General features: G+C 41.6%; 2 protein-coding genes across 2 annotated transcripts; both read left to right on the top strand.

The window, feature by feature from the left end:
* Positions 1 to 7,008: 7,008 nt before the first annotated feature.
* Positions 7,009 to 9,208, top strand: rnf7 (ring finger protein 7). Its single transcript, XM_062386665.1, has 3 exons — positions 7,009 to 7,262; positions 7,410 to 7,457; positions 8,741 to 9,208. Exons 1-3 carry the CDS (start codon positions 7,094 to 7,096, stop codon positions 8,857 to 8,859), a joined length of 336 nt encoding a protein of 111 aa, XP_062242649.1. The 5' UTR covers positions 7,009 to 7,093; the 3' UTR covers positions 8,860 to 9,208.
* A 1,833-nt stretch (positions 9,209 to 11,041) lies between these two features.
* grk7b (G protein-coupled receptor kinase 7b) lies at positions 11,042 to 17,137 on the top strand. Its single transcript, XM_062385251.1, has 4 exons — positions 11,042 to 11,659; positions 12,087 to 12,524; positions 14,188 to 14,459; positions 15,212 to 17,137. The coding sequence occupies exons 1-4, from the start codon at positions 11,042 to 11,044 to the stop codon at positions 15,537 to 15,539; spliced, it is 1,656 nt and encodes a 551-aa protein (XP_062241235.1). The 3' UTR covers positions 15,540 to 17,137.
* The last annotated feature ends 9,349 nt before the right edge of the window (positions 17,138 to 26,486 follow it).

Raw genomic sequence — 26,486 nt, 5'->3', positions numbered from 1 at the left:
AACACAGAAGCGTCCTGTGCATTGAAACTGCTCATGAGACACGATACACACAAAGTGCATACACGTTGACATGCCGGCAGCCAAACCCGAAAAGAATCTGAAAAAAAAAAGAACATCAGCCCAAATTCAAGCAATAAACACATTTTAATTTGAAGCTACTAACAATCATCAACACACCCCACATGCACAATGGCACACACACATTTCACTTCATCAACAGACTTGATACCGGCACACAACTCTATATTTACACACCTTCTGGACCACTTCTGGGTCTGGAAGACTTAACACCATTCCTTGTGTCATAAGATTCCATGTCAGTGTGGGAGAAACACAAATTTATGCCTTGCAAAGACATAACAAGGTTCAAACACAGACATTTGTCCGTGCACACAATATCTGAGCACAAATATAGAGAAGCCTAGGTTCATATATGTGAAGTGTTTTCGGGCGTCCTATTTCGCAAGAACAACAAAACTGTTATTAAGTCATACAATTTCAATCTATGACATGTAAGTGTATAAGTATAATATGAAATTTTTAAAGTATATAAAATATACACTTATAAATATATAGTACACAGCATAACATTCGACATGTGAACATAGTAATTTTAATGTATAAGATTTATACATGCATATATGTACAATATAACACTTTAAAGTATAACAGATATACATCTATCTATGTATGACAGAACATGTTATATATAAAAACAAAATGAGATAGAGTGGGATGTCTTTGGTTAAATTAAGTCTTTACATGTAGGTTCAGATACAGAGGCTTTGTGTGAGGTTTTGTGTTTGTCTTGCTTGAAGTTCAAAGTTGACAAACACACACACGCACACAGGCACACACACATGCACATACATACACCCATGCACACACACACACACAAGCACACACACACACACACACACACACACACACTAAAGAGCCTTTATTGATTGCCTCCTGACAACTTTGGAGCTGACTGTTTAATATCCTCCAGCCATGCATACACTTTGTTTCCTGTGTGAATGCAGCAGAGAGAGGGGCACAGAACAGCAGTGCAGAGCAGTGTTCAAAGAGCAGGAGAGTGTTGTAACTGAAGGTGAGAGGAAGGACCTGCAAGACGCACTCGTTCAATCATCGTTTAGGTGGTGAAGACGGACGGACTGAATGCTAATGAGATGCTAATGCATGTCAGGTACTGCAGGTGGGGTAGGGGGGCTGATGTGGCCTTTTACTGAGACACACACACACATACAATATTTTATAAGCAGAAGAGGAGAGTGGCTAAAGAAGGAAGGAGAGAGAAGAAGAGAAGAGACGGAGAGAGAATTTGGACCCAGTGTGCAGTTCATTAACTATTCTCGATGACTAAGTAAAGTGTTAAGACTGTTGTCCGAGCCACAGGAAGAGAGGAAGCTGATGTCATGAAACAAGAAGAACTGGATGTCACTTTTCACCTTCATCAAAATGTTTAACATAATGTAAGCAGGTGAAATCAGGTCAGTCCAGTCATTGAGGTCTGAGGACCGAGGACTACATGTAACTGAGATACGCATTTTGAATAGAAAATATCAGTAAGTCAGGGTTACAAAAAAGAGGGACATTATTGAATAATTACTTTCGACTATATGATACACTATAATGTATATCAAGTATATATAAAGAGTCTCCACTTCCCCTCACTATCGATACGAATGCTGCCATCTTGTACATTTGGAGCCCATTAGTGATTCACACACTTGTCACACAATCATGAGTCAGTCTCAGCTGTCATCATTTTTATTACAGGAAATAACAAATTAAAACCAAACTGACTGGAAAAAATGAACACTTGAACAAACATCAGTGTGATAATAACTATCTAAAGTGTCAGAAATTGTCTTGGAGAAAAACGTATTTCATGTGAAACTTTTTTAGTTTGGTACATGCTACATTCGCTCACATTGATGTAGGCAGGTTTATGATCTATCAGCTTACTGCGGTCAGCCACCAGGTGGCGATCAAGGCCCTATGGCTTCACTTTTGGGGAGCATTCACAACGTCTTTTTTTATTTACTTATATTTGAAGTGTATGTCTCAAAATGTGTTTGGGCTCAAGAGCCCGACCGAGCTGCAAACGATCACTGCTAACAATCACTAAAAATCTGGCTGCACACAGCAGTGAAATACACTTGGGACTTTATTATGTAACATGTAACCCCAGCCAATTTGAGTTGGGTCCATGATTGGTTTAATCAGCACACATTGGATCAAGACGTGAGTGTCCATTAAATGACTCCGTGTGGTCAAGCTGTGTAGCTTGAGGATCCTCCTGATATCTGAACACACACCTCCAGTGTCCTTTGAGGTCAAGTGAATAAGTCAGTGATGGAGTGTCAGCTGTAAATTATTCAGCTGGGTAATGAGAGCCTGGTATCTCCCTGCACTTTGTCTGAGGGGTCTGAGGGGAAAAGGTAGGGGTCAGTGCTGACTGTGCAGGCTGAGGAGATGAAGGACAGACCTCTGTCTGTGGCTCAGCTCAGCAGGGGGATTGGATTGGAAAGTTAAAATTCTGTAGACTGCTGCAAAGTCTTTAAACCATCTTGACCACTGGAGCATATAACTTACTGATATTATTTTATAAACTACAATGAGATTTACAGTAATATATATGGTTACATTGAGCATATGAGGCAATGCTGCACAACATTTTTGCTATAAACTAGGAATTTTAAAGTAGTTAAATAAGTAGTTCTACTCGACAGGATGAGCCAAAGTGAACATCAGTACGTAATGTTAAGATTATCAAATCTCTTTTTTTGTCAGTCAGTGTGAAGCCAGAAGTAGCTGCAGAGAGAGAGCTCCTCACTTTTCCCTATGATCCACTTGTCGTCAATTCGTCCTGTCTGCTGACGAGAAGCAAGGGAGTCTTAGAAAGAATCACGCAAGCGCCTAAGTGTCCTTGGGCAAGATACTGAACCCCAAAATGCCTCTGAAGGCTGTGCCGTTTGGATAGAAAAAGTGTTTTCACAAAAACACTTGCACATTTCTGATGCATCATTTGCGTAATTAGCACCCAGTGGCACTTGCACACATTTTCAATCATTGTAATTGTCACCCTGAACAATCCTCCAAATACAAATTACAAACTAGCAGTTGAGATAAGGCTTGATGATCCATGAAAAAAGGAAAGATTCATCAACTACTTTTATTGAACAGTCTGATTAAAATCATTCCAGGTTGAGTACAGCCCTAATGTGTAAGGAGTGCAGATGTCTCAAGGTGAAGCAGCTTTTGCCATACAGTATTAAACATGGCAGGGTGCACAGCACTTCAGCTGGATGACCTGTTGTCCCTCAAGGTTGCTCCCTGAGGAGATTCGTCACACAAAGTGAATCCAATCTGACTCGTCTGGGGTGTCGTCACCGAGAGGGAAATTCTAGCATGAACAAAATCCGTCATTCAAGTCCTTAATCCTGATTCCCCACTGAGACGCAAACTGATACAACTGTATCAGTTCAGCAAACACACACACACACACACACACACACACACACACACACACACACTGACACGCTAAACACGCACACACACACAAAACACACACATTCACACACACACACAGGCCGTTTTTGCCTGGTATGGACCTGTTTTTATCTTTTATCACTGATGGGGCTGTTTCTACGGTGGCCATGAGAGCTCAACGAACAGCAACTTTAGAAAACACATGCAAATTGACAAAACACATGCAAGTTGACAAAACACAAGCAAAGTAAGAAAACATCTTCATCTACAACACAACACAACACATTACAGAAACGCGCTGCAAATAGACAAACGCGCAGCAAATAGAGGCGACAACACAACGGAAGTGTTTCCAGAGGACAGCTAAAAGGGATGGACAACACTGCCACAGGAGACACTAAAACGTCCAATACACTATACAATTTCGGTTCCGCACAGGGGTTGTCATCCCGCGGCTCTGGAGCCGAACGGGGCTCCTCAGCCCCTCTGCAGTGGCTGTACTGTACAGTGTTGTGCATATGTTTCGCGAATCTCAACTTAACGAATCAGTTTTCATATTATTAACGTGAACGTAACGATAACTTGATTGAACGTCACGTTCATTTTTTAAATCATCATCGTTTCAGGCCCTCATGAAATACCACAGATAGGAAACAGCGGTTTGTTTTTATACATTTGGCTAAGCCCTCCCACTCGGGAGGGATTGGTTAAACAGTTAATGACATACAAGAAAGTCAGCACTTCAAACATCTTCACGCTCCTCCTAGAGAGGAACAAACTTATCGATCAGCCTCTCTGATATAAAGAAAATAGGTGACGGATATCCTTGCCCCTGCTCTATCTCAGACCCCTGGAGTGTAACATCTGTTTCCTAGATCCCTTCTTAATGTTTACACCCACAATAAATCCCCCGTGCTGTAAAGTCTTTGTTAGGTGAATTTGTAGGTGAGAAAGTAATAGAAGATCAGTTCGTTGAGCAACATCAGTCATTTGCCTGAATAGTTAATTACTATCACACTGTGTCCAGACTAATAAGATTACTGTGACTGGAGTAAGCAGATACCTAACTCATTCAGTTCAACAGGAAACAGCATGATCAAAGTTACATTTGTTAGAGATTCAATCATGATCAATCAAAGTATTTCACATATTACATTTCCCTTACAGGTCCCTTAGAAATTCTGACCAATAAAATCAATGGTTTTTTAGGTGAAGGAGACAAGATCACAGATTGATTCACATGCATGAGTCAATTTTAAACACAAAACGCAAAAAGAATATTACTAAGACTGTTTTTTTTTACTATTTTAGTCTGTCTTATAAGATTTCAATTCTTCTTTTCTGGACAAACTATGTTCATGATATATATATATGTATATGTTTATATGTATATACAAACACAATCCTTCAAAACCCTAACCCTAACTATATAGACTTGGTAGAGCTCATCTCCACTGAGACTCAACAGGCCCATGTATCATCTTCCCGACAAGGTAAATGGTAGTTTTTGCATAAACCTACTGTCAAACTAACTTTCTAACAAAGAGAACATCACCTCCTCCAATGGAGGAACTAAAAAAGGGAATGTGAAAGAGTGTTGGTGCTAATGAGGGAAATGTGATATTTTCCATAAAGGTTGATTTATTAATAAATGATTACACATGGTTACATGTTAAACTTGGACCTGAACTATGAAGCAGTTAAAAAATATATAGAAATATCACCTTAGAGTTTTTCACAGATTGGGATTGTTCCCTTCCGAAGGTCGTTGAAGCCCGGGGACAAGACCAGTTGATCGGGAGTGCCCACATTAGTTGGGATAGAGCCTACTCACAAGTTTCTACGACCTTATCCATAACCCTAACCCTAACCCTAAACCTAACCCTAATTGCAACACTAACCCTAACCCTAATCGCAGCCCTAACCTACACTTATCAAGGTCGTACAAACTGGTAGATGGTACCAATCGAACAGGCGTGGTGACATATTATATTGACAGCTATTGGGAAATTACTGCTTGAGCTTAGGGTCAGCTTCAGGACAGATGCAGGTCGTCATGCAGTAGAGGCTCGGCTGAGGAGACCTCTTACGTCACAAAGTATGTTTCTGTTTTTGATGAATGTGATATCATAAGATCAGCTGGAGGGAATTCTTCAAAGTTTGACAAAAATTCAGACTCAAGGATGACCTGATTCAAATTTTTGTGGTCAGTGGTCAATATCACTGTGACCTCATAAAATCACATGTTTTGCCTCGGAAATGTGATACATCAAGGGAATTATATATTACAAGTTTGCTTAGACTCAGCTATTAGCTGATTAGATTTGGGTGATCTAAGTTCAAAGGGCAAGGTCCTGATGACCTCTCAAAACATGGTTTTGGCCTCTTGATATCTCAAGACTGCCTTGAGGGAATTACTTTTAAATTTTGACCAGTAAAAAATTCCTGTTGACTGGACCTGTACTGGTTGGTGGAGGCATACAACCAGAGGGTGATGATTCTAGTTGGTAATGTTTATGTGTTGGCTCTGTAGAACAGCCACCAAAAATAACAGCCACAAATAGTTTTAACTTGTCTTTTGATAAAAGGTAAAATGTTTCAAATTTGTAGGCACTCCACAGGGTTCCATTTATGGTCCTTTACTATTTTACTTATTCATGTAACCACTGGGAAAAATTATTATGACTAATTATTAGTACCATGGTGGGAATTATGATAGTTATGCTGATGATACTCAATTATGTTTATCTGTAGCACCAGAGGACTCTGATGTTCAAAATAGAGTTAGAAATTCTATCTGGAGCAATTGGATGAGCAACAATTTTCTCAAATTAAACGAAGATCAAATTCTTGTTAATCGTAATGATGATCAGTGACAGAAGATAATTTGCCAACTTGGAAGTCTGGCATACCAAAACAATCAAAAGTGAAGAACCTGCGTGTTACACTTTACTCAGAACTAGATTTGAATTCACATAAAACAATGTCACAATGATTTGCCTTTTAGCATTTAAGAAACATTGCATGAGTAAGACCGTACCTCACCCTGGAAGATGCCAAAAACTGCTTTTGTACTTTCTCGCCTGGTCTTCTGTAATGCACTCTACTTCTGTTGTACATACTGTATGATCATAAATACTGTATTATTACACATCTTGTGCAGCTTCTTATATATATATTGTATTTTTACATGAATATTTTTACAACCTTTTTTATGTTATACACTTGTCTTTGTTTTGTACTGCATTGTAATTGTGTTGGTGTGTATATACTTTTAGCCAAGGCTGGCACAATTATAACAAGAACCCAATTTCGCCCCAGGGATCAATATAATATGCATAAATCATGTATCGTAGACAGTGAGGGGAAAAGGGAAAGTGTTAGTGTGGTGTTCCTAATAAAGTGCTCAATGGTAAAAAATGTATGAACCAATCAAACAGCGCCCTCTCCTGTTGCTATGGAGACAAGACCAGCTAGCATTAGCCCCACATTATTAGCACTAGCATCGCCGAGCAGCTGCTTCCATCTTAAGTAGCTTAGCTTAGCTTAGCTGAACGGGCTAACGTTGCCTTGCGCACTGAAGTGAGCAGCAGAGATGGATGACGGTGAGGAGCCGGGTCTGGTTCTCTCCTCACACAACACCTCCTCAGGCTCCAAGTCGGGCGGGGACAAGATGTTCTCCCTGAAGAAGTGGAACGCGGTGGCCATGTGGAGCTGGGATGTGGAATGCGACACCTGTGCCATCTGTCGGGTCCAGGTGATGGGTGAGTGTCAGCGGGTCCGCGGCTAGCCTAGCGTGGCTCAGCTTGGATACGGGCTAATGCTAAGCTAGTGCAAAGCTAGTGCAAACATACGAATGGGTGAAACTGCAGCTCCCTGACGCCTGTGTTGTTTTTGTATCTCATTCGCAGACGCTTGTCTCCGGTGTCAGGCGGAGAACAAACAGGAGGACTGTGTCGGTAAGACCGTGTTAGCACTGTAGCATCGCCCGGCTAACGTTAGCTGCTCTGACGGCGCTGTCAGTGATTCACCAAGCTAATGGCTGCTTCTCCAGCTGCTGTATTTGAAACACGAGGATGACAGCACCGTGAAGATGCTTTGATTACAACTGTCATTATGTTTTGATCCTTATCTCACAACACCAGTTATAAGAGGAACTAAGTAGATGTACTCAGCTACTGTAATTGACGAAACCATAGGTGCTTGTAGTTGTACTCGAGTACATTGAGTAACAGCTTCTTAACGCTTAAGTTCCACAACAGTTCAGGTGGATAATCGTACCATTCCATCCACATTTACCTTGTTAGCAGAATCCTTGCAGAGTTAGATTATTAATAGAAGTGATGGTCAACAAAGAAGTCATGATTTGTTTTTATCATATGTTAAAAGAGGACTTTGATGTATTGTATACGATACCATGTTATTCCACCTGAAAGTATGTTGTGGTACTTCTATTTTAACTTAAAGTATATTTTTTGGAAGCAGGCTTTTGCTTGTAGCCAAACAGAAAGTGGTATTCCTATTTCACTGCGATATAAATACTTTTTTCTCCAATGTTTCTCTACATACTTCTTTCTCTAGCCTGTTCATATATTAGTTTATGTATTCTTACTTGCAGTTTACAATCACCATGATATTTGATAAAAGGATCTAGAAAAGATTCTGTAATAACCCATTTAACCTCCAATGCATGCATGTTTTGCCCAATGGGGCAACTTTAAGTAATATTGCTTGTAAACTCTCCAGAACACATTATTAATAGTAAGTTCTTGGCTCGTGTCTCATCCTGCAAGGTTCTGAGAAAATCTGTAAAGTAGTTTTTGTGTAATCCTGCTGTAAAAAAAACACAAACCAACAAGTAAACCAACCAACAGACAGGGGTAGAAACATAACCTTCTTATAAATCAGTTAAATGTGTTCAATAGTTAACTTTCAATATTCACTTTTACAATTGTTCATATCGTAATATTCTCACTGTAACTGTTTAATAACTATTTAACAGAAATTCAGTCAGAACACTAATGACTTCACTGAGTATAGGTTAGAAGTAGTTTAATACAATACTAATATGGACTAAAACACATTGTAGATGCCAAATGATGTGCTTTTTTGAAAAGGTTAAAACAAAAGTGAATCTGTTTATGTACCGTTAAAGTCAATATGGTTGTACTACTATGGTCTGTGTAACCCTTGTACTCTTAAATTGCCTAACTCTCTATGTTTCCACTCCTCTGTCTTTCAGTTGTGTGGGGAGAGTGCAACCACTCCTTCCATAACTGCTGCATGTCCCTGTGGGTGAAGCAGAACAATCGCTGTCCCCTCTGCCAGCAGGACTGGGTGGTTCAGAGAATCGGCAAATAAGCGTCACAACCAGGTGGTCTGACTCTCACCGCCACACACCCGAGCGTGGTGACAGACTTGACATGGATCACTGCAGCATCCCGTGTAGAGCCACAGACATCGTCATCTGTCCCTCCTACTTGCATGTTCCTGTCGTCCTGGTGTTGAAGAAGGGCGATGGATATAGCAGCACAGACTTGTTATTAATGTGACTAATGTGACTGGAGGAACAAGAGTCATGAAGATATGGATGAAAGTTGTCGCAGTGTTTGGTCCCGTTATATTATCGTCGGTGATGGTGATCAGCACTTATCTTATCATCTTATATGACCTGTCCTTTTAGAAATAAAGAATTGTGAATAGCTGTAAACAGATGTAGTTTTCATTTAGTATTTTCCGACGGGGAAATTATGGAAGAAGGTACTTTTCTTCAACACATGTTTTAGATTATATTCAGGAATGGGCAACACATTCACCTGCCAAGATATGACTGGTTAAGTTAATGGAAATTTATTTTTGGCCTCAGACAGAAATCTGTCTGCAACCCCAAAAGTCAATAACATTGAAAGTACAGAGATCTGACATTTAATTCTCACAAAGACTCATTTTAACTGATTCTTTTTAACAAACAATTCAGATTTGAAGTATAATGTCAACACTTCTCTACGACAAACATTTTTTTTTGTACTTATATTTTAATCGTATACAATACTAGGATTTCAGTCAGTTGATTGAAAGGGACTACAACAAATATGATTCTCTTGTGCAATGAAGAAAGGGTTTTGTGGGAAACCAATTTTTACACACCTACCAGCCACAATATTAAAACTGGAAAGTGAATGTACTCATAATGTATCCAAAATATGAATTGGTTCAGTTCACCAGTACTATTAGAGTCACAATAACCAAGAGGTACAGGCAAAGCAATATTTATCCAATCGTTAAACAAGAACTTAAACAAGTAAATGAAATGTGAAATTGTCATCAAGAAAGTATTTTATCTGCAGATTGGTAACTTTCAGTGGACAGGAAGCAGACATCTACATCATCCGTTAATCAAAAAGGTTTTAGCTTACAGCATTGCAGGGCTGGTCAGAGCACAGAGTAAGCTCAGTAACATCATCTGTAGAGCTAATATTTAAGAATCACCATACCACCCTAACTGGTCTACTTTAGCACCAGTTAGTGCACCACTTGAACTGCAGAACCACTGTGAGATTGCAGAGGAATTGAGGAAAAGCTTATTTCGTTAGGCTGCTAGTTAAATCTGTGAAGTCTGTTCCCTGACTCCTGTGGATCTGTGTGTCCTTGCCTGGTCATCAAAGATTCCTTCGTACTCGTAGCATGTCTATGTTTTATACATTTATTTTCCCCCTAAAGCACAAGTTTTTACTTTAGTCTTACGAACAACATTATTAGAAATAAGACAACATCTCAGCTGGAGCTTCCACTTAAAACCTGGTGTGGAGCTGTCAGGTTATACCATGTGATCTTCATAATTTAAACATTTCTGTGCCCTGACACCTGGGTAAAGTCCCAGTCCTCAGCTCCTGATTTTCACATGCAGATGAAAGCTCCAGAACAGTGTCTAAATGGACCTCGGGTGAAATACTTTGTCAGCTCCTGTTTCAAAGGACAAGTATGGACTTTGACACAAGTTGTTCTGAGCAGCTAACAGACTAGAGTATTAGGGCACTGGCCTCTCTCTTCAGGCTACTTGGTCAAATAATTTGAAGGCTTCTTAAACCAATTAGGGCTTAACTTGTTAAGTTTGAATTCTTTGTCCCGCTAAAGTCATGAGGTGTAGGTGTACATTGTATACTGTACATGCTATCTTGTCTGCTTTTTTATATTCATAACAATCAATCTTAATTGTAAGTTAGGGTCAGGATTTGCCATGCTATCAAGTCATGCTCGCACCACAGTTGATGCACCCAGCCAATTTGCATCTCCTAAAAATAGACCAGCTCAAAGCCTCTTAAGTTCAAACCGCACAAGTCGCTTTCTCTAAGTGCCGTCTACAAATGAGCACGCAAAGACACTAAGCTACCAACAAATCCCCGAGAACATTGGGACTTTTAATGCTCTGAGAGGCGTGTTTCAAGAGGTAGAGGATGACGCAGGTGCCCCAGGCTCTCAGATGAACATGGACCCTGTGGATAAGTCGACTGTAGTGCTGGAGTTACAAGCTGCCTCTGCAAATATGCTTCATGATACATCCAGCATGGAGGACCTGGTGGGCCTTCACAACCTGGTGGCCAACACGGCCTACCTGAAGGCTCAGCACCTCGACCGCAGTGAGCTGAGGAAGCACATGCTCAGCCTCACACTGCCAAGACCGAAGTCCCTTGCTCTCCATGCAGCTGCAGATAGTAGGTACGAGTCCCTGTGTGAGCAACAGCCTATTGGGAGGATACTGTTCCAACAGTTTCTCCAGACGTGCAACCCACAGTACGAGGTCGCCGCTAAGTTCCTGGAGGAGCTGAGCATCTGGAGCTTTGCGGATGATGAAACCAAAGAGAAGGCCAAACAGAGCATCCTGGCCAAGTACTGTCAACCTGAGTCCAGGCACTTTCTATCCTTTCTCACAGGAGAGAATGCAAAGAGATGCAAGGAATTATCATGCAAGAATTTCGATGAGACGATGACGGACCAGTTGAAAGAAGCCGCAAGGGACTTCCTGAAGGGACAACCTTTCTGTGAATACCTGAACAGCCCTTTCTTTTATAAGTTCTTGCAGTGGAAGGAGTACGAAAAGCAGAAGATCAGTGACAAAAACTTCTATGAATTTAGGACTTTGGGGAGAGGTGGCTTTGGTGAGGTAGGTAGCAGGTGTTTGGGCACCTGGATAAAAATGTAAATCTGCAGACAAGGTGACAAATTAAAGTGAAAATTTGGATCCCAGTACCTCCATCCGTAGGTTGCAAGGGGTAACAAGAAAAGGCAAAATTTAATCGTTGCATCCCTGAGCAAGCGTTGTGATCAATTTAATTCAATCAATTCCGTACATTTGAAGCAGTAGCTTATGAAGGCTCACATTAGCACACCATAGCTTTATATTTATATATGTTAACATCACTGCATTGACTTCTACTACTGCTATATTAAGTTTGACTAAATGTGACGTGTTTGCTGTGGCCATGATTGGTCATGTTACACTACTTCACTTCATTGTCTGCCTTTTAAACTCACTGAAAGAGGATCCCTGTCATAACATCTGAAGTCATGTATCTGTTTCTGTGTGACAGGTGCGTGCAGTGCAGGTGAAGCTCACAGGACAAATGTACGCCTGCAAGAAGCTGGACAAGAGGCATCTGAAGAAGAAAGGCGGAAATGGGCTTGCTCTCTTGGAGAAGCAGATCCTGGAGAGGGTCAATAGCCTCTTCATCGTCAACCTGGCGTACGCTTATGCCAACCGGACCCACCTGTGCCTGGTCATGGACCTCATGAACGGAGGGGACCTCAGATTTCACATCTACGAGCTTGGGGAGCGGGGCATCCGCATGGAGCGCGTTGTTTACTACGTGGCCCAGATAACCCTAGGGATCCTTCACCTGCACTCCATGGACATAGTGTACCGGGACATGAAGCCCGAGAATGTGCTGCTTGATGGCAAAGGACAGTGTCGGCTGTCGGACCTCGGATTGGCTGTGGAGTTGCCCAAAGGCAAAACGATCTGCCAGAAGGTCAGTGTAGCGACCTGGCCCTAGATTAACCTACTAAACCTACTGTTCACATTTAGAAAATAGCTTGGTTATAACTTATAAGCTGCTGTCAGACATGCTCTGAATTGCAGAGATATGTATGTGGGTATGTGTATGTGTTACATGTGAACATGTGCCAATGTTCGAGTGAGAGCCTCCGGAGTTTCTGCAGACTTTCTCAGCCTGGCCACCTGGTATAAAGTCCGCAGAAAGTCTGAGGCGTCAAGAGAGTTTTTGGTGATAAGAGCAGTCGCCGGTGTTGATGTGCTGTAAACAAAAACACGTGATCTCTGCAGGAGAATAAACACGTGACATCCTGCCTCTACCTGTTGCACATCCAAACAGCAGTGAGAGTCCGGACCCAATTCTCAGAAGTTCCGACGCAGGTCATGTTTGAAAATTGTCTCTCTAATATATTGCATTACTCACATGAACAATATTCGCTGACTGTTTATTTCCAATATACAGTATACTTTTCAGCCCACCCCTATAAGTAGCTTAGCAGGAATAGATATGATAGCCCTCAGTCCTGCTCTGACAGACAAGAGGGAATAACCCTGTCTGACCCAATTAATCTCATTAAAAGGTGCCTGACCTCGACCCCATGAGGCTGCACTGGCGGAGAAATGCATGGAAAACTGACCAGAACCTCTTAGCGTTAGCTAGTCTGAACTTTGCTTTACTAGTACCAGATATAGGTTACACAAGACCATAGAGATGAGTCAGGGGATTCACAATAGGGCTTCACTCACTATAAGGACTAATTGGTCAGATGCCCTGTGTCTCCATTATTCATTAGTCAATTTTGATCTTCATTGAGTTGAGGCTGGTCAGGATAGTCTGATAACTGATATGCTGAGATGAAATTCTTAAAGTAAATTATTCTGTCAGGTCTCAGACATGTCTGTCCACCTCTGAGATTATATCAAAGTGATTTCTACGACTCCATATGTAAACAGTGGTTCTCAAATTCTCTGGTTTGTGACCCAAAATAAAGCAATGTCCACTTGGGGCCCCCAATAACCAGTTGCATACTTCTAGTCGCTGTAACCTCTTCATACAAAGGGTTATTTTCCTCCTTATTTCCTTAATTTTGTTAATTATGTTCCTATAGATCTCAAAAGAGATAACGATTAAGTAATTCAAAAAGAAAGAGTAGAAGAAAGTATCTGTATAAATGGTTTTTACTGCTTTTCTATGCTGCTTGTTTGAAATCTCTTGTGAGGGTCCGGATCATAGACTGTAAATAAAGATGGACGACATGTCTCCATGTCCTGCCTCTAGCCAATCTGAAGATTAAACACATACAAATGCTGCCATCTTGTGCATTTGGAGCCAGAGTCTGTGCAGTAGCCATCAGGAGATGGCGCAACTTCAGTGCAATTAAATATAACTGATGGTATTATATATTTTTATTTGAAAGAATACACCCTCCCTTCTCAACTCACTTCAGCAGAAATATATAACTCTCACTCTTTTGCAACTCCCCATCCATTCCTAATAATTTTTTTAAACAGCATGATAAATGTGAAAGGATGTATACCTCTGACCTTGCAACCTGAGATGTGAATATGATTGTGTTATAACCCAGAGGTATGATCAAGGCTTCATTGCTTTTCTCTTTCTCTTGTCTGTGTGTTGTCAGGCTGGTACGACTGGCTACATGGCTCCTGAGGTTCTGAAGCAGGAGTATTACAGGACATCTGTGGACTGGTGGGCTCTGGGCTGCAGCATCTATGAGATGGTGGCTGCCCGTTTGCCTTTCAGAGACTTCAGAGAGAAGGTGCAGAACACCGAGGTGACTCGTCGCGCTATGGAGGATGACTGCAAGTTTGAACACAAACATTTTGATGCCGCAACCAAAGATATCATCAGCCACTTCCTCAAGAGGAAGGTAGAGCATCGTCTCGGGTGTCGGTGAGTAAATGCTTCTCTGAGAGATAAAGTCTGTCACCTGTGGTTCTTCTTCGGCTCTTACATCAAGAAAATGTATCACTTCCCTTGCACCTGTGAAAACATATGTTAAAGTCCAGACAGGTGAAACCTGGAGGTCAGGACACCCTGACGGGGTCACAAAGGTTTAAAGGAGCAGAAATATCTTCCATTGGCCTTTTCTCATTTTATTTATTTAACACCTCTGACCTCTCTATTTTATGTTGTGAATTACCCTCAAATTTCATTTAAGTCCTCTGATTATTATTTAAATGTAAGAATATGAGTTGAGGTTGCTATATTGGTTGGTTTTAAGCCAAAAAGGTTGATCTGCTGATGAAGAACTGTATTCCTTCCAGCTTAAAGGGTCACTGAATTGAATCCATCAAATCTGTCACATTGTGCACCAACACAGGCTGTGCAATTGTCACACTGTGCACCCCTATCTAAATAGTCGATTTGTTGTCCTTGTGTTGTCTGTGAAGCTGTCCTGATCAATCACAAACTTGTGTGACAGGAACATGGGTGGTAACAACATACGTCTTTTATAAGCTGTGTTTTTCTATTCTACTCTATTCACTGCTGTAAAACAAAATGTTTTATCATTACTCTTTAAAGACATCCAATCAGTGAGTGAATTTCATTTTCATATTATTGCCCAGTTAAATTTTTTCACCTTTATATCACAACTTTCCATCTCAGTCATTAAACACATATTCTGTATTCTGTCTTTCTAGTGATAGCGACCCACGAAGCCATGTGTTTTTCCAGAACATCAATTTCCGCCGCTTGGAGGCGGGGCTGTTGGACCCCCCATGGGTGCCAAAGTCCAACGTGGTCTACACCAGGGACACAGACAAGTTCGTGGACACCTCCGAGGTCCAGGACGTCGAATTTGACGCCAAGGACGAAACATTTTTCATGGCGTTCAGCACAGGTGCAGTCTCGATCCAGTGGCAGAAGGAGATGATTGAAAGCGGAGTGTTCGACCAGCTGAACGACCTCGGGCCCAATGGACACAACTGTGGGCGCATGTGGACGTCCAGGATGTGCGTCATATGTTAGACGTCTCATCACCTGACTGACATGTGGTGATGGACCAAACAACAGTGGTTTGGAATACTTGAAGTGAAGTGCCTGGATATTGGACTGCATTATGCATTAGGGAAGATGAGGCCTTTTAAACATATATATAAACAGGTTTTGCCCTGAAGATGAATCATCCTTAAGTTTACTCAAACAAATTAAGTCACACGTATTATCCTGTCACAGCCAAACATGATTGGACGATCGCTATCTCAGTCTTAAAGAAATTGTTGTCAGTCTTATGCCTGGATGGAAACTCATGCTGACATTGTGCTGGATGGGCCGGTTTATACTTTGCCCTCTATTCCTGGTGAGACAGCAGACCCCGGTGCATTCATAGTTTCCATTACATAACTCAGCCATGTTGGCAGGACCAAGTCTTTACATGTGTTTGTAAACAGACCCAATCATGGCCTTGTGTGGCTGATCAGCAGCAAGATTATGATCAGTATGTGCGGTAATGTGCCACGTTTGTTAGAAAGACTGAAAGTGTCACAGAAATTCTGGGAATGCCTCTGGCTCAGACGACTGGACAGTGTCATGTGACCTCAGTGCTGGAGCCTGTGAAGTCTTTTCAGTAGCACACATTCACCACTAAGTGCCGCCACACTCCCATGGAGTGCATTCAGTGTCCCGCAGTGCTCCTCATCATACACCATCGTCGGGACCATGTGCTGTGCTCAGTTATTTACAAGCACCGGATGACTCGTTTAGGTTTAACAAGGGGGTGCTGTGAGACAAATTGTCGTATACACATTGTTTCTCCACTAGAAAAAAAAAAAAAATGCTAAAATAGAATTTTTGGCATTAAAAAGACAATGCCAACATCCCCCCCCCACCCCCACCCAGTGTTTACAAGCTATGCACAACCCATAACCAAGAGACGTTAGCAACTCACAACACAGCAACAACAAACAACATAGTGTGTTTGTGAAAAGCTTTTTGGCCTCCACAGATGCTCATAAAGTTCTCGTATACATATGGATGTATGTTACTTAATTAAAGCCCCAGGTAGTGGGAGACATGTCTACTATTGGCATATCTTTGTCAAAAACTTGTGTTGGATTTTACTTTTTATATTTCCAGATATATGACAGTGACTAGTTAATCTTTCCTTTCTAAAGTAAGGAGATTGATTTTCTCTTGCTTTATTAAACTTTTGCCTTAATTTAACAGTGAGCTATGAGGACAGTTGGAAAGAGAGAAGAGAAACAACATGTGACAAAGAGCCCCGGTGAAGGACTTAAATCAAAGACGCTATAATATCATGGTCAGTGTGCAGTGACCTCTGAGCTACCTGGGTGCTATTCCTAAGTCTTCTATGAAGATTTGTTGATGACTGTAAAGCATGTCTTTGTAGTTGTACTCAGTACTCTTACAAAGCTACTGATTACAAAGCTGCATTGTAATCAGTAGTGCCAATAGTATTTTGTCATATATAAATATAATCTAATACTGATGACATTATGTAATATTTTGACATTTAATTTATTTTTACAGTGTTTTTGTGATAATTCCTCATGTATTTTTTAAGTATTTCATTCCATGTGGTTTGTATGTTTCCCATGTTTGTGTGTGAGCAGTATAACACAAAAACTACAGAACAGAATACCATGAACCTGGGTGGAAGGATGCGGTATGGGTGAGGGAAGAACCCATTAAATTCCGGTTTGGATCCAGGATTTGTTTTTCACTTTCTTTAACTTTTGCATTTATATTTCTTGCAATTTTGACCATTTTCTCGAGATCTTGATGAAAGAAATGCGATACATTTAAGGGACTGATATCTATGAGCTGAGAAATGTTATGCTTTATGGATTTGATTGGGCCTTGGTGGAGGTATGCTCTCTACTGAGTTTCATTCTGGTTTATTAATGTGTTTATTTGATCGGGACATAGCACATTAATGAACATTAGTTTAAAACACCAGATTTAGACATTGAACCGTAGTTATGATTGTGACGTTATCTTTTTGCTCCTCTCTAGGTGCAGATATCATCTATAATCATTCTATCAGCAAGGATCAGTTTGGTAATCAAGAAGGTGCTTATCTCCTCAAAACATTCCAGAAACCACAGCACGTTGACAAATACAACAAAGTGTCACCTCAGCGTTTTATTCAGAATGTATTGCCACCACTTAGTGCATCTCTGCATAACCCTCAGACACATTAAGATAATGAGAGACATAAACATGTGTTGTGCTAATTCCTGCGAGGTGCTGACCTTACAGGCCTGAGAAGTGGTTCCATTCACGCTCGACTGTCATGAGATTAGAGGGTGGTTCAGATGGAAATCCAAGACGCAATATGATCGCCATCGGCTGCGAAGCCAGAGTGGGGAGTCCACAGTGGACGACGTGACGACAAGACAAACTCAACAGAAGGTCTCCAGGAACATGTTCTTAACAGGCGCCTACAAGCCTCTGCCAGGGTTCAGTTCCCCATGGTGTGATGCGGTAACACTGCCCTTCAATACACACACACACACATGCATGAACATGCATTGCATATTTACAATACACTCACATTTGTGCATCTTCAGATACTGATATATGTGATATGGCTGATCATGCAAAGAGACACTCACACAGACACAAGCACACACGCACACACACACAAATCGTATTACATCTGTAGAAGCAAGCATGGGGTAGTAGAGATCAAAGGAGCACAGGGTGTAATTTGGTATCTGCGTTTGTTACATGCTCATGCTCTGGATTCACATCAAAGACATGTGCCACACTTTCAGCTCAGTCCTGGCATCCTCACGACCGTATCACACCACTGATGTTGCTGGGATTTCTTTCCCCTTTGCTGGCTGCGAGTATGTGTCTGTTTTTGTGCATACCTGCAAGTTCGGTTCTTCGTAGATGGAAAATAAAAAATCTGCACTGATTTATGACTATATATGCACCTCGGTGAGGGAGCGTGTGAGTATTAAGGATAGGTGAGAAAGTAGTTAAACAGGGGAGACAGAGGGTCCATTGTCTGCTGAGGGAAAGCGAGAGTGAGCCATGTGGGAGAGAGAATGAAGCAGGAAGAGGTTCGCTGCTCGTTGTTTTATACTAACGGCTCGTGTGAGTGAGGTCTATTTTTTGGGTTTTAAAAGTTATTTTCCCTTTGGCAGTTTTTCATGACATTTCATTTCACAAGAGCTTAGATAAATTAGAATCAAGACCTGGATCCTCATTGCCCTGAGCCACTGGGCTGACCCCACTACCGCTCAGGAAGTGTTTAGATTTCAGTTAATGTTCAGTTTTCTAAGCTTCATTGCTCAAATTCTTAACATTTCCACAAATAAGTGAATTCCAGCAGGGCAATCCAACAGAAACAGAGCGTGTGTGTGCCTGATGTTCTTCCCCACTGAGGCCCAATGGGCAGTTTCAAAGGCGCCCAGACCTCAGACCCCTTCCACTGCCAGGGGCATAGATAGAGGCCAATCAGACACACACACAAACACACACGTTAACAGTCCCACACTCTCAGCTCTAGTCCTATATCTATTCCATGTTTGGTTCCTCTACAGCTAAAATTATCCATCTTTGACGTTGTTCTAATGTTAGGACATCAAAAAGTATTTTTCCAAAAACAAATTCTACCAGCGGAGCCAACTAATGCCACTAGCTCCCTGTTTACACTCAGATTCTAGGTATTCTAGTATCCATGTCTTGAACCACAACTGTGAGTCAAGAATACAACATGCCTGCAGAGAATTCATTAAACAAGTTGATTTGTGCTGGAAGAAGTGAAAATGATCTCACCACATTAACAGATTGTTTTCACTTTATTCATGAAAATGGAATTTTATGGCTCGGCAAAGGATGGAAATAGCTTTTTTAGTAGGGAGGTGGGTGTTGCATGTTGAAAAGGGATGCAGGGGAAATGGTAGAATTTTTTTAAAAGAAAAGAAAATGTTTACTTGATTAATAAATAAATAATTCATTTTCAAGGCTACTGCCCCGGGTCCCCAGGTTGACAGAAGGCTTACATAAGAGCTGGTCACACAGATTTGCCCCATCAAAGTAAAGTCTAGGGGCAGTATGAGGCACACTTTATCTAAGGCAGATTTTATTTTTTCTCTAATCAACCAACAATATCTACAATTTCCATTCTTAAATTTGTTGAGCTACACTGCAATCTTTCCAACCAACTTGCTGGCAACTATGGGGTCTAATTCTACGGAATTTAATTCCTTGAAAAAGCTTATTACATGACCACTCATATGCAAACGGCATGCGAATGCCAGTGTAAACAGGAAGCATGTGGATGGCAGGTGAATCCTATTGAAGTGTTTCAAATGAAAATGTAATAATATGGATGAAGCCTCAGTGTGTAGGGTGTAGACTCTCAGATCGCCTGGTTCCAGACCTCTTATTCATGGTAATTCAATCAGATGATTGAACCGAGGCTCCGCCAGACTTCTAAAACTTTTATCCCTCTTCTTAGCTTTCACACTTCATGTCCAGCACTCAGCCACATCTCTGCAGTCACCTGTCACTGGGAATAAAAGTTCTCCCACAAGTAGAAAGTCCCAAGGAAGCAGCTTATAGTTCAAAAAGTTGCAGCATCCTGAAACCTGAGTTGACCGGAGCGGAGAGCTTTGTGATGTCCCACACCCCTCCGCTGCAGGGCGTTTGAAGATAAGCACATCAAACAGAGGTTGGGGGGGGTCAGTGTTACAGAATACTGTATCACGGAAACACTTTACAACCCCTCACTCTGATCTGTGAGGGGGAGAGAAACTGTGGTGCATGTGTTAATGCACTTTAAATACAGTACAACATGTTGCATGAGAGGTCACTGACCGAGCAGGGTTTGGCATCTGTGTGGACATCTGTGTCTGCCCGCGTTTGTGTGTGTGTCTGTGTGTATTAGAGAATAAGAGAAGTGCTCAGACGCAGGTATAAAGCAATTGAATCCACAGATCTGGATGACGGTGACACAAAAACAGAAATATAACCCTGAGTGCTTCCAGTTTGATTTAATTAGCTGGTACTTACTGCATACTTTGTTAGCTGTGTGACAGTTGGTGCGGCAGGCAGGCTGAGCTAAATCCAAGTCCATCTCTGTGTGTGTGTGTGTGTGTGTGTGTGTGTGTGTGTGTGTGTGAGTGTGTGTGTGAGGACCTGCCTCTTCCAGTCTGTCACTGTGTTTCAATATCTGTGTAAATTCACCCACATGTCCCTGAGCATCTGGAATGTGTCGACACGCAGCTGTTAATGGACACATTGTTTTTTCTTTGATCAACACAAGTGCAGTAACCCTGTAAAATGTTTGTGGTTTGTTGAAAGACAAAGGTCGGCTCCTGTTCAGTATTATTCAAGACAACTTCTCCAGATATTGTGGCCAAACTAGGAGCTTTTCTCCCCCACAGGTACTCCTCACACCATGACTGAGAAGGAAGTACGTTCAGATGCTTGGCGAAAACATTAAGACCCCTGAAAGGATGCATTTTGTCCAACATTTCATTCATTGTGGACAGGATGTCAATGTGAGAGGTCTGCAGTGTGCTGGTGACAGCAGCCACATGATGTCATGGTTTTCATCTTCATATGTAAATGATCCCATCCAGAAGAGAAAGAATCAGACCTTTTACGGTCGTGCGTGGCTGGAGACAATTCCAGCTGACATTTGGCGATAGGAGGGGAACACCCTGGACAGGTCGCCATCACAGATACATAAATACTGAAATCAAAATAATGACTGGTAAGCTCTGAATAAGGCAAACTGTCACTTAAAACAGCAGCTATGGAAATTAAGTTTATGCCAAGTTACTCTAAAGGGCTCTTTCCTTCTTCGAAAGTTATTTTCCTCAGGTTTTACTTTGAGCTTGAGAGGATATCTTGAGCAGTTATAGAGGCCGATTGCAGTTGCGTTCCTGCAGCATCAGTCTTGCAGCTCCTCAGGTCTCTGGACATCAGTGGAAGGGGAACGAGGGAGCCGAGCAGAGAGAGGACAGGAGCTGGAAGTCAGATGTAAAGGGTCTGTTATTTAGCCTCCGCTGAGAACACACAATCTGGACGATATCATGGTTGAGGGTTAACAAAATTTAGCCTGTGATAGTCAGTCTATCCTCTCGTGACATTTGCTTCTCACTAAATGCTACAGCGAAGCCAAATGATTGTGAAAGGGTTTCCACTCTCCAATCCAAGAGTTATAAGGAGTAGTGGCAGGTGCATAAAGCCAAATATAATGGTCCAACTTCATGCAAAGATTTTTTACATTACATGTCATTTAGCTGACGCTTTTATCCAAAGGCGACTTACATTTTTAGAACACTCATCATTTTTTTTATGAGGGGCCATCTAGGGGTTCAGTATCTTGCCAAGGACACTTAGGCATGCAGATGGGATAGAGTGGGATTCAAACCGGCAACCTTCTTGTTGCAGAGCACCCGCTCTATCCCCTAGGCCACGCTCTCCCAGATTATCCATCTATCTATCTATCTATCTATCTATCTATCTATCTATCTATCTATCTATCTATCTATCTATCTATCTATCTATCTATCTATCTATCTATCTATCTATCTATCTATCTATCTATCTATCTATCTATCCATCCATCCATCCATCCATCCATCCATCCATCCATCCATCCATCCATCCATCCATCCATCCATCCATCCATCCATCCATCCATCCATCCATCCATCTATCTATCTATCTATCTATCTATCTATCTATCTATCTATCTATCTATCTATCTATCTATCTATCTATCTATCTATCTATCTATCCTAATAGGCTCAAATATGTTCCAGATGGACAGGACAGTTCTCCCTCTCCCTCTCCCATCTCTGGACGCTGCCTGTTTTGACAGACAGGCTAATTTAGGGAGCACTACTTTCGGCTCTTTCTTGTTGCAGGCTCTTGGCATTTGCAATCCAGCTGAGCTCAAGTTGCCTGTCCAGTTAAGGCGGCCATAACTTCTGTTCAGAATGCTTTCAGCGGCAACACGCCTCAAATCTAAAAACTCCACGCTGTAACCTTACCGGCTTTATTTTTATCTTCGGTGAATGACGTTTTATAACCGCATGTACAATGGATTAATGGCCCGGGCATTATCTTGTGCTGATCTTGAGGATGTGGTCTGTGACATCCCACGTACACACACACACAAAATGCCAGCATAAATACATGCACAGACTGCCCCCAGATGTTTCCCGACATGGTCTGCTGTGACAATTGTTTATCCCTGCATGCATCGTTCATGTTCTATGCCCTGCACAACAGAGATCTGCACTTTTCCACTGGAACTCTTCTCCTCTCCTTCCTTTATAAATCGTCTGAACCACCATGCAAAAAAGAAAATGGTTGGAACAGTGGTATTCATTAGTGCACGTAAAATGGTGATAATCATCACCTCGCGTCACCTGAACAGTTTTTTCCCCTCACAAACAAGCCCCCTGCATCACACTTACTCCGCATCACACTGACTCTGCTGACCCCCCCCCCTTGCACATGATTTATTTATAACTCTATATTACTGGAAGTATTAGCAATCTCTGCACCTTAAAACCGCACGTAACTCTTTAACTGTATATATTGTTGTTTTCTTATATTGTTCGATATTGTTGTTAATTTGTTGTTCGTAAAGTGCACCAACCACACCAAGGCAATTTCCTGTATGTGCAAATAAACATGGCAATAAAAAGAATTCTGATTCTGATTCTGATTCTGATCATTGTTTTCTTATTGTGAACATTGTATTACGGTTGTACTCAATCACTTTGGCTCATTTGTTGTAACAGTCTTTTTCGCTGAACTGCAAGTGCAACTATCACAGCTGCCTCATGGGAAACACAATACTCACATACTTCTATAGCATGTTTGCAAAAGCTATTAACTGATCCCAAAATTGCAAATGCAGTGTAAGAATGGTGTGAAAGAATAATAATTGTCTGTATGAATGTGTGAGTGAATGGATGTGACTATTAAAAAAGTGCTTTGAGTGGTCGATTAGACTGGAAAAGCTCCATGTCAATACGGCCAAGGCTGTCCATCTACCATGTCAGAGTTATTTATTGAATATTTTAATGATTTATTGAATTTGGACTTAGATGAGTGGATAATTTGGCATGAATGGACAAATTTACCAATGTCTTGACAGAAAATGCCACAGTGCATATAAGACATCTGCGAAAACTCCCACCATAAGTTTCCCAAACGCGCCGTCCAAGTGATCATTGAGTCGTCCACATATTCTGGAAGGGACATGGAAATCTGTCAAGCAGCCAAGAAATACATCTGTCACGGATGACAAGCTCAAACAGACTGAAGTGTGTAGAGCATTATCTGTCAGAGAAATTGATTTTGCGAGAGGAACCAGAGTGAGAGAGGAATCGACTCACCACAGTGATTCAGTCATCTGACTAGTGGCCACTGGGACGAGTCAACAAATGAAGTTTGTAAGCAGCCAAATGTTGTAACATCATCAGATGGTAACGGGAGGATGAGGAAATTGCAAATTAAATCCACTCACTATAAATGTGGTGCACGGTGCGATAACTCACACAAATGACACAGTGCTCACTCTCATATGTTTGACAGATTTTCTCTCTGGTTCATTTCTGCAGTAAAAACATCAGGAGAAGCTATGAACTGGTTTTCTCTTGGCATTGATTTGTTTCCTCTGTGGGAGCAGAACATGTTACAGCAGCTTTCAGATACTCCTGCAGGTTAAACAAACCAAACTGCAGATGGACCCACAATGCACTATAGGGCAGTATGTTGCTGCTGTTGTTTTTTCAGAAATATAGGTTTAAGGAGGCATACATATTATAATAAGGTTTACATTCTCTAATGTTCAGAAAACATCACTTTCCATTGCTGCATGTCCTCTTTTCAGCCTCTGTCTGAACGCTTGGTTTTAGGTCCTGTTTCTTTAATGATAACCTTAGACTGCTTTGATTGGCCACCTGGCTCACTTTGTAGTGGTCGACCACTTGCAGCACAAGTAGGAAATGTCGGCCTCTTTTGCTTTAACCTGGCCTTGTAAGGGGGTGTAGCATACTGCCCGCTAAGGACACAATAGGCAAATGTTGGGCAACGTGACATCACAATGATGAGAACAAGGCGTTCCAGGACCAGTACTTTCTGTGGGGGACAGAAGCTCTTTCCCTTGACTTTGGGATTTTAAACTTTACAGAACATTAACATCCACAAAAAAAACATATAATACTAGGGGAAAGAAAAAGAAAACACACAATATGATATCTCTCCTTTAATAAGGGGAAATAGGAGGCCAATTGTGTGAGGCAGCAATCACTCTGTTGAGATCCTGTTTCTCAAAAACAGGGGTTGTCTTGTACTTCAGGGTCAGGGTTAGTATACTGCAGGCCAATACGACCCTAATATGGAAAATCCTTGTGTTGTTTCTGTGCGGTTTTCAGCGGAGCAGTTCAGTGGTCCACCTTCATAAACTGTCCTTGAGTCGAGTCCAGGTCCAGTCCACACAGCTCCTGGGGGGTCCTCCTGCTGACCTCAGTTCATATTCGGTTACAGATCAATTCCCCAAAAAGTTCTCCTCAGTCACCATCCTCACCAGCAACAGTGCGAGGAAGAGCTCTTATTCTGGTAGCTGCATTCAATGAACATTCAAGATTCTTACAGAAGAAAACCCCTCCAGGGATTTCTTCATTAGAGGCTGACCGATATGATAATGTCTGGTCAACAACCATCTCCTCTTATGCCTCCCATGGAGCACTGAGAGCATTAAAAACAAAATGTCACTCAGTAGAGTCCAAACCACTGTCAAGGCCCAATAGGCTGGCTCTGAAACTACATTTTTGTTCACTACATCAAGACTTGTGTTCAATGAATTATTCTCTGAGAAACCAAAGAAAAATTCTAAAATCTTTAAAGAACATTAATGATAGTTGAAAAAAAAAAAATAGATATACTGTAGATCTGCACCAAAATGTAATGGGTCTGTCAGTGACCAATACTTCATCCTTCCACTAAATGTCATGATAATCCATCCAGTATTTGTTGCGTAATCTTATTCACAAACAAACCAGGGGAGGGGAGAAAACCTAACCTCTTTGGCGGAGGTAGCAATTTTTTGGGGGAGCGTTCTCTGGTGGACAAACTTCATAATCACACAATTTCAAACAGCTAAAGTTGTTTTCTGTATCGTTTATTCTGTAAAATAAAAGTTTTTACCATCAGCTGATATCCGCAAACATGAGAGCCTGATACAGATATGTCATAAAAAGTAGCATTTTGACAAATTATTTGGCTCAATCGCATCTCTTTCTTCAACTCTGCTGCTTGAAACTCTACAGTCACTTCTGGGCTCCTGTAGATGAGAGTTGTGTAGACAGCTGCGACGGATCACATGCTTTGTCAGATTGTTAACACAAAATGAGCCCACACTTATGAACATCAAACACATCCCTTCTTTTGTCAGTGCACTGTCCTCTCTGTTGTTGCCATGACCACGTACTGTACCATCACTGTGAGGAGACAAGAGCATTTCCTGGGGAATGTGTTAATGTTATATCTCACCCTAACCCAGAATACACATGCTAATGCACGCACAAAAACTCAACACACACACTTATATTCACACATACACACACTCGTATATATATACAGCCAAAGCCCTGGCATGTCTGAAAAGAACTCTTTGATGGTGCGGCCCTCACTTCTCATTTGCCGTTTGAGTTGGCATTGGCAGCGCTCTCCTGAGGTCCCCTGGCCCCTGCGCACACACACACACTCACACACACACACACACACACACACACACACACACACACACACACACATACAGCCCTGAAAGCTTCATGGAGCCTGCAGGGAGTCAAACTGCTCTCACCTGTTGTCTCTGGCAGCCTAAGAGGAGACGATTAGCGCCCAGCACTGACAATATGCTCTTTGTTCCCCTCTTTCTCTCACTCTCCCTCTCTTGCCATCTCA

Source organism: Platichthys flesus, chromosome 4 (assembly GCF_949316205.1).
Source record: "Platichthys flesus chromosome 4, fPlaFle2.1, whole genome shotgun sequence".
Classification (NCBI taxonomy): Eukaryota; Metazoa; Chordata; class Actinopteri; order Pleuronectiformes; family Pleuronectidae; genus Platichthys; species Platichthys flesus.
Note: the sequence above shows the minus strand (reverse complement) of the source record. Positions and strands in the feature narration are given on the sequence as shown.

Coding starts and splice junctions, on each gene's coding strand:
- rnf7 (XM_062386665.1), top strand. CDS start 7,094: ATGGATGACGGTGAGGAGCCGGGTCTGGTTCTCTCCTCACACAACACC. Junction 7,263..7,409: donor CTGTCGGGTCCAGGTGATGG/GTGAGTGTCAGC, acceptor TCTCATTCGCAG/ACGCTTGTCTCCGGTGTCAG. Junction 7,458..8,740: donor CAAACAGGAGGACTGTGTCG/GTAAGACCGTGT, acceptor TCTGTCTTTCAG/TTGTGTGGGGAGAGTGCAAC.
- grk7b (XM_062385251.1), top strand. CDS start 11,042: ATGCTTCATGATACATCCAGCATGGAGGACCTGGTGGGCCTTCACAAC. Junction 11,660..12,086: donor GGAGAGGTGGCTTTGGTGAG/GTAGGTAGCAGG, acceptor TCTGTGTGACAG/GTGCGTGCAGTGCAGGTGAA. Junction 12,525..14,187: donor GCAAAACGATCTGCCAGAAG/GTCAGTGTAGCG, acceptor GTGTGTTGTCAG/GCTGGTACGACTGGCTACAT.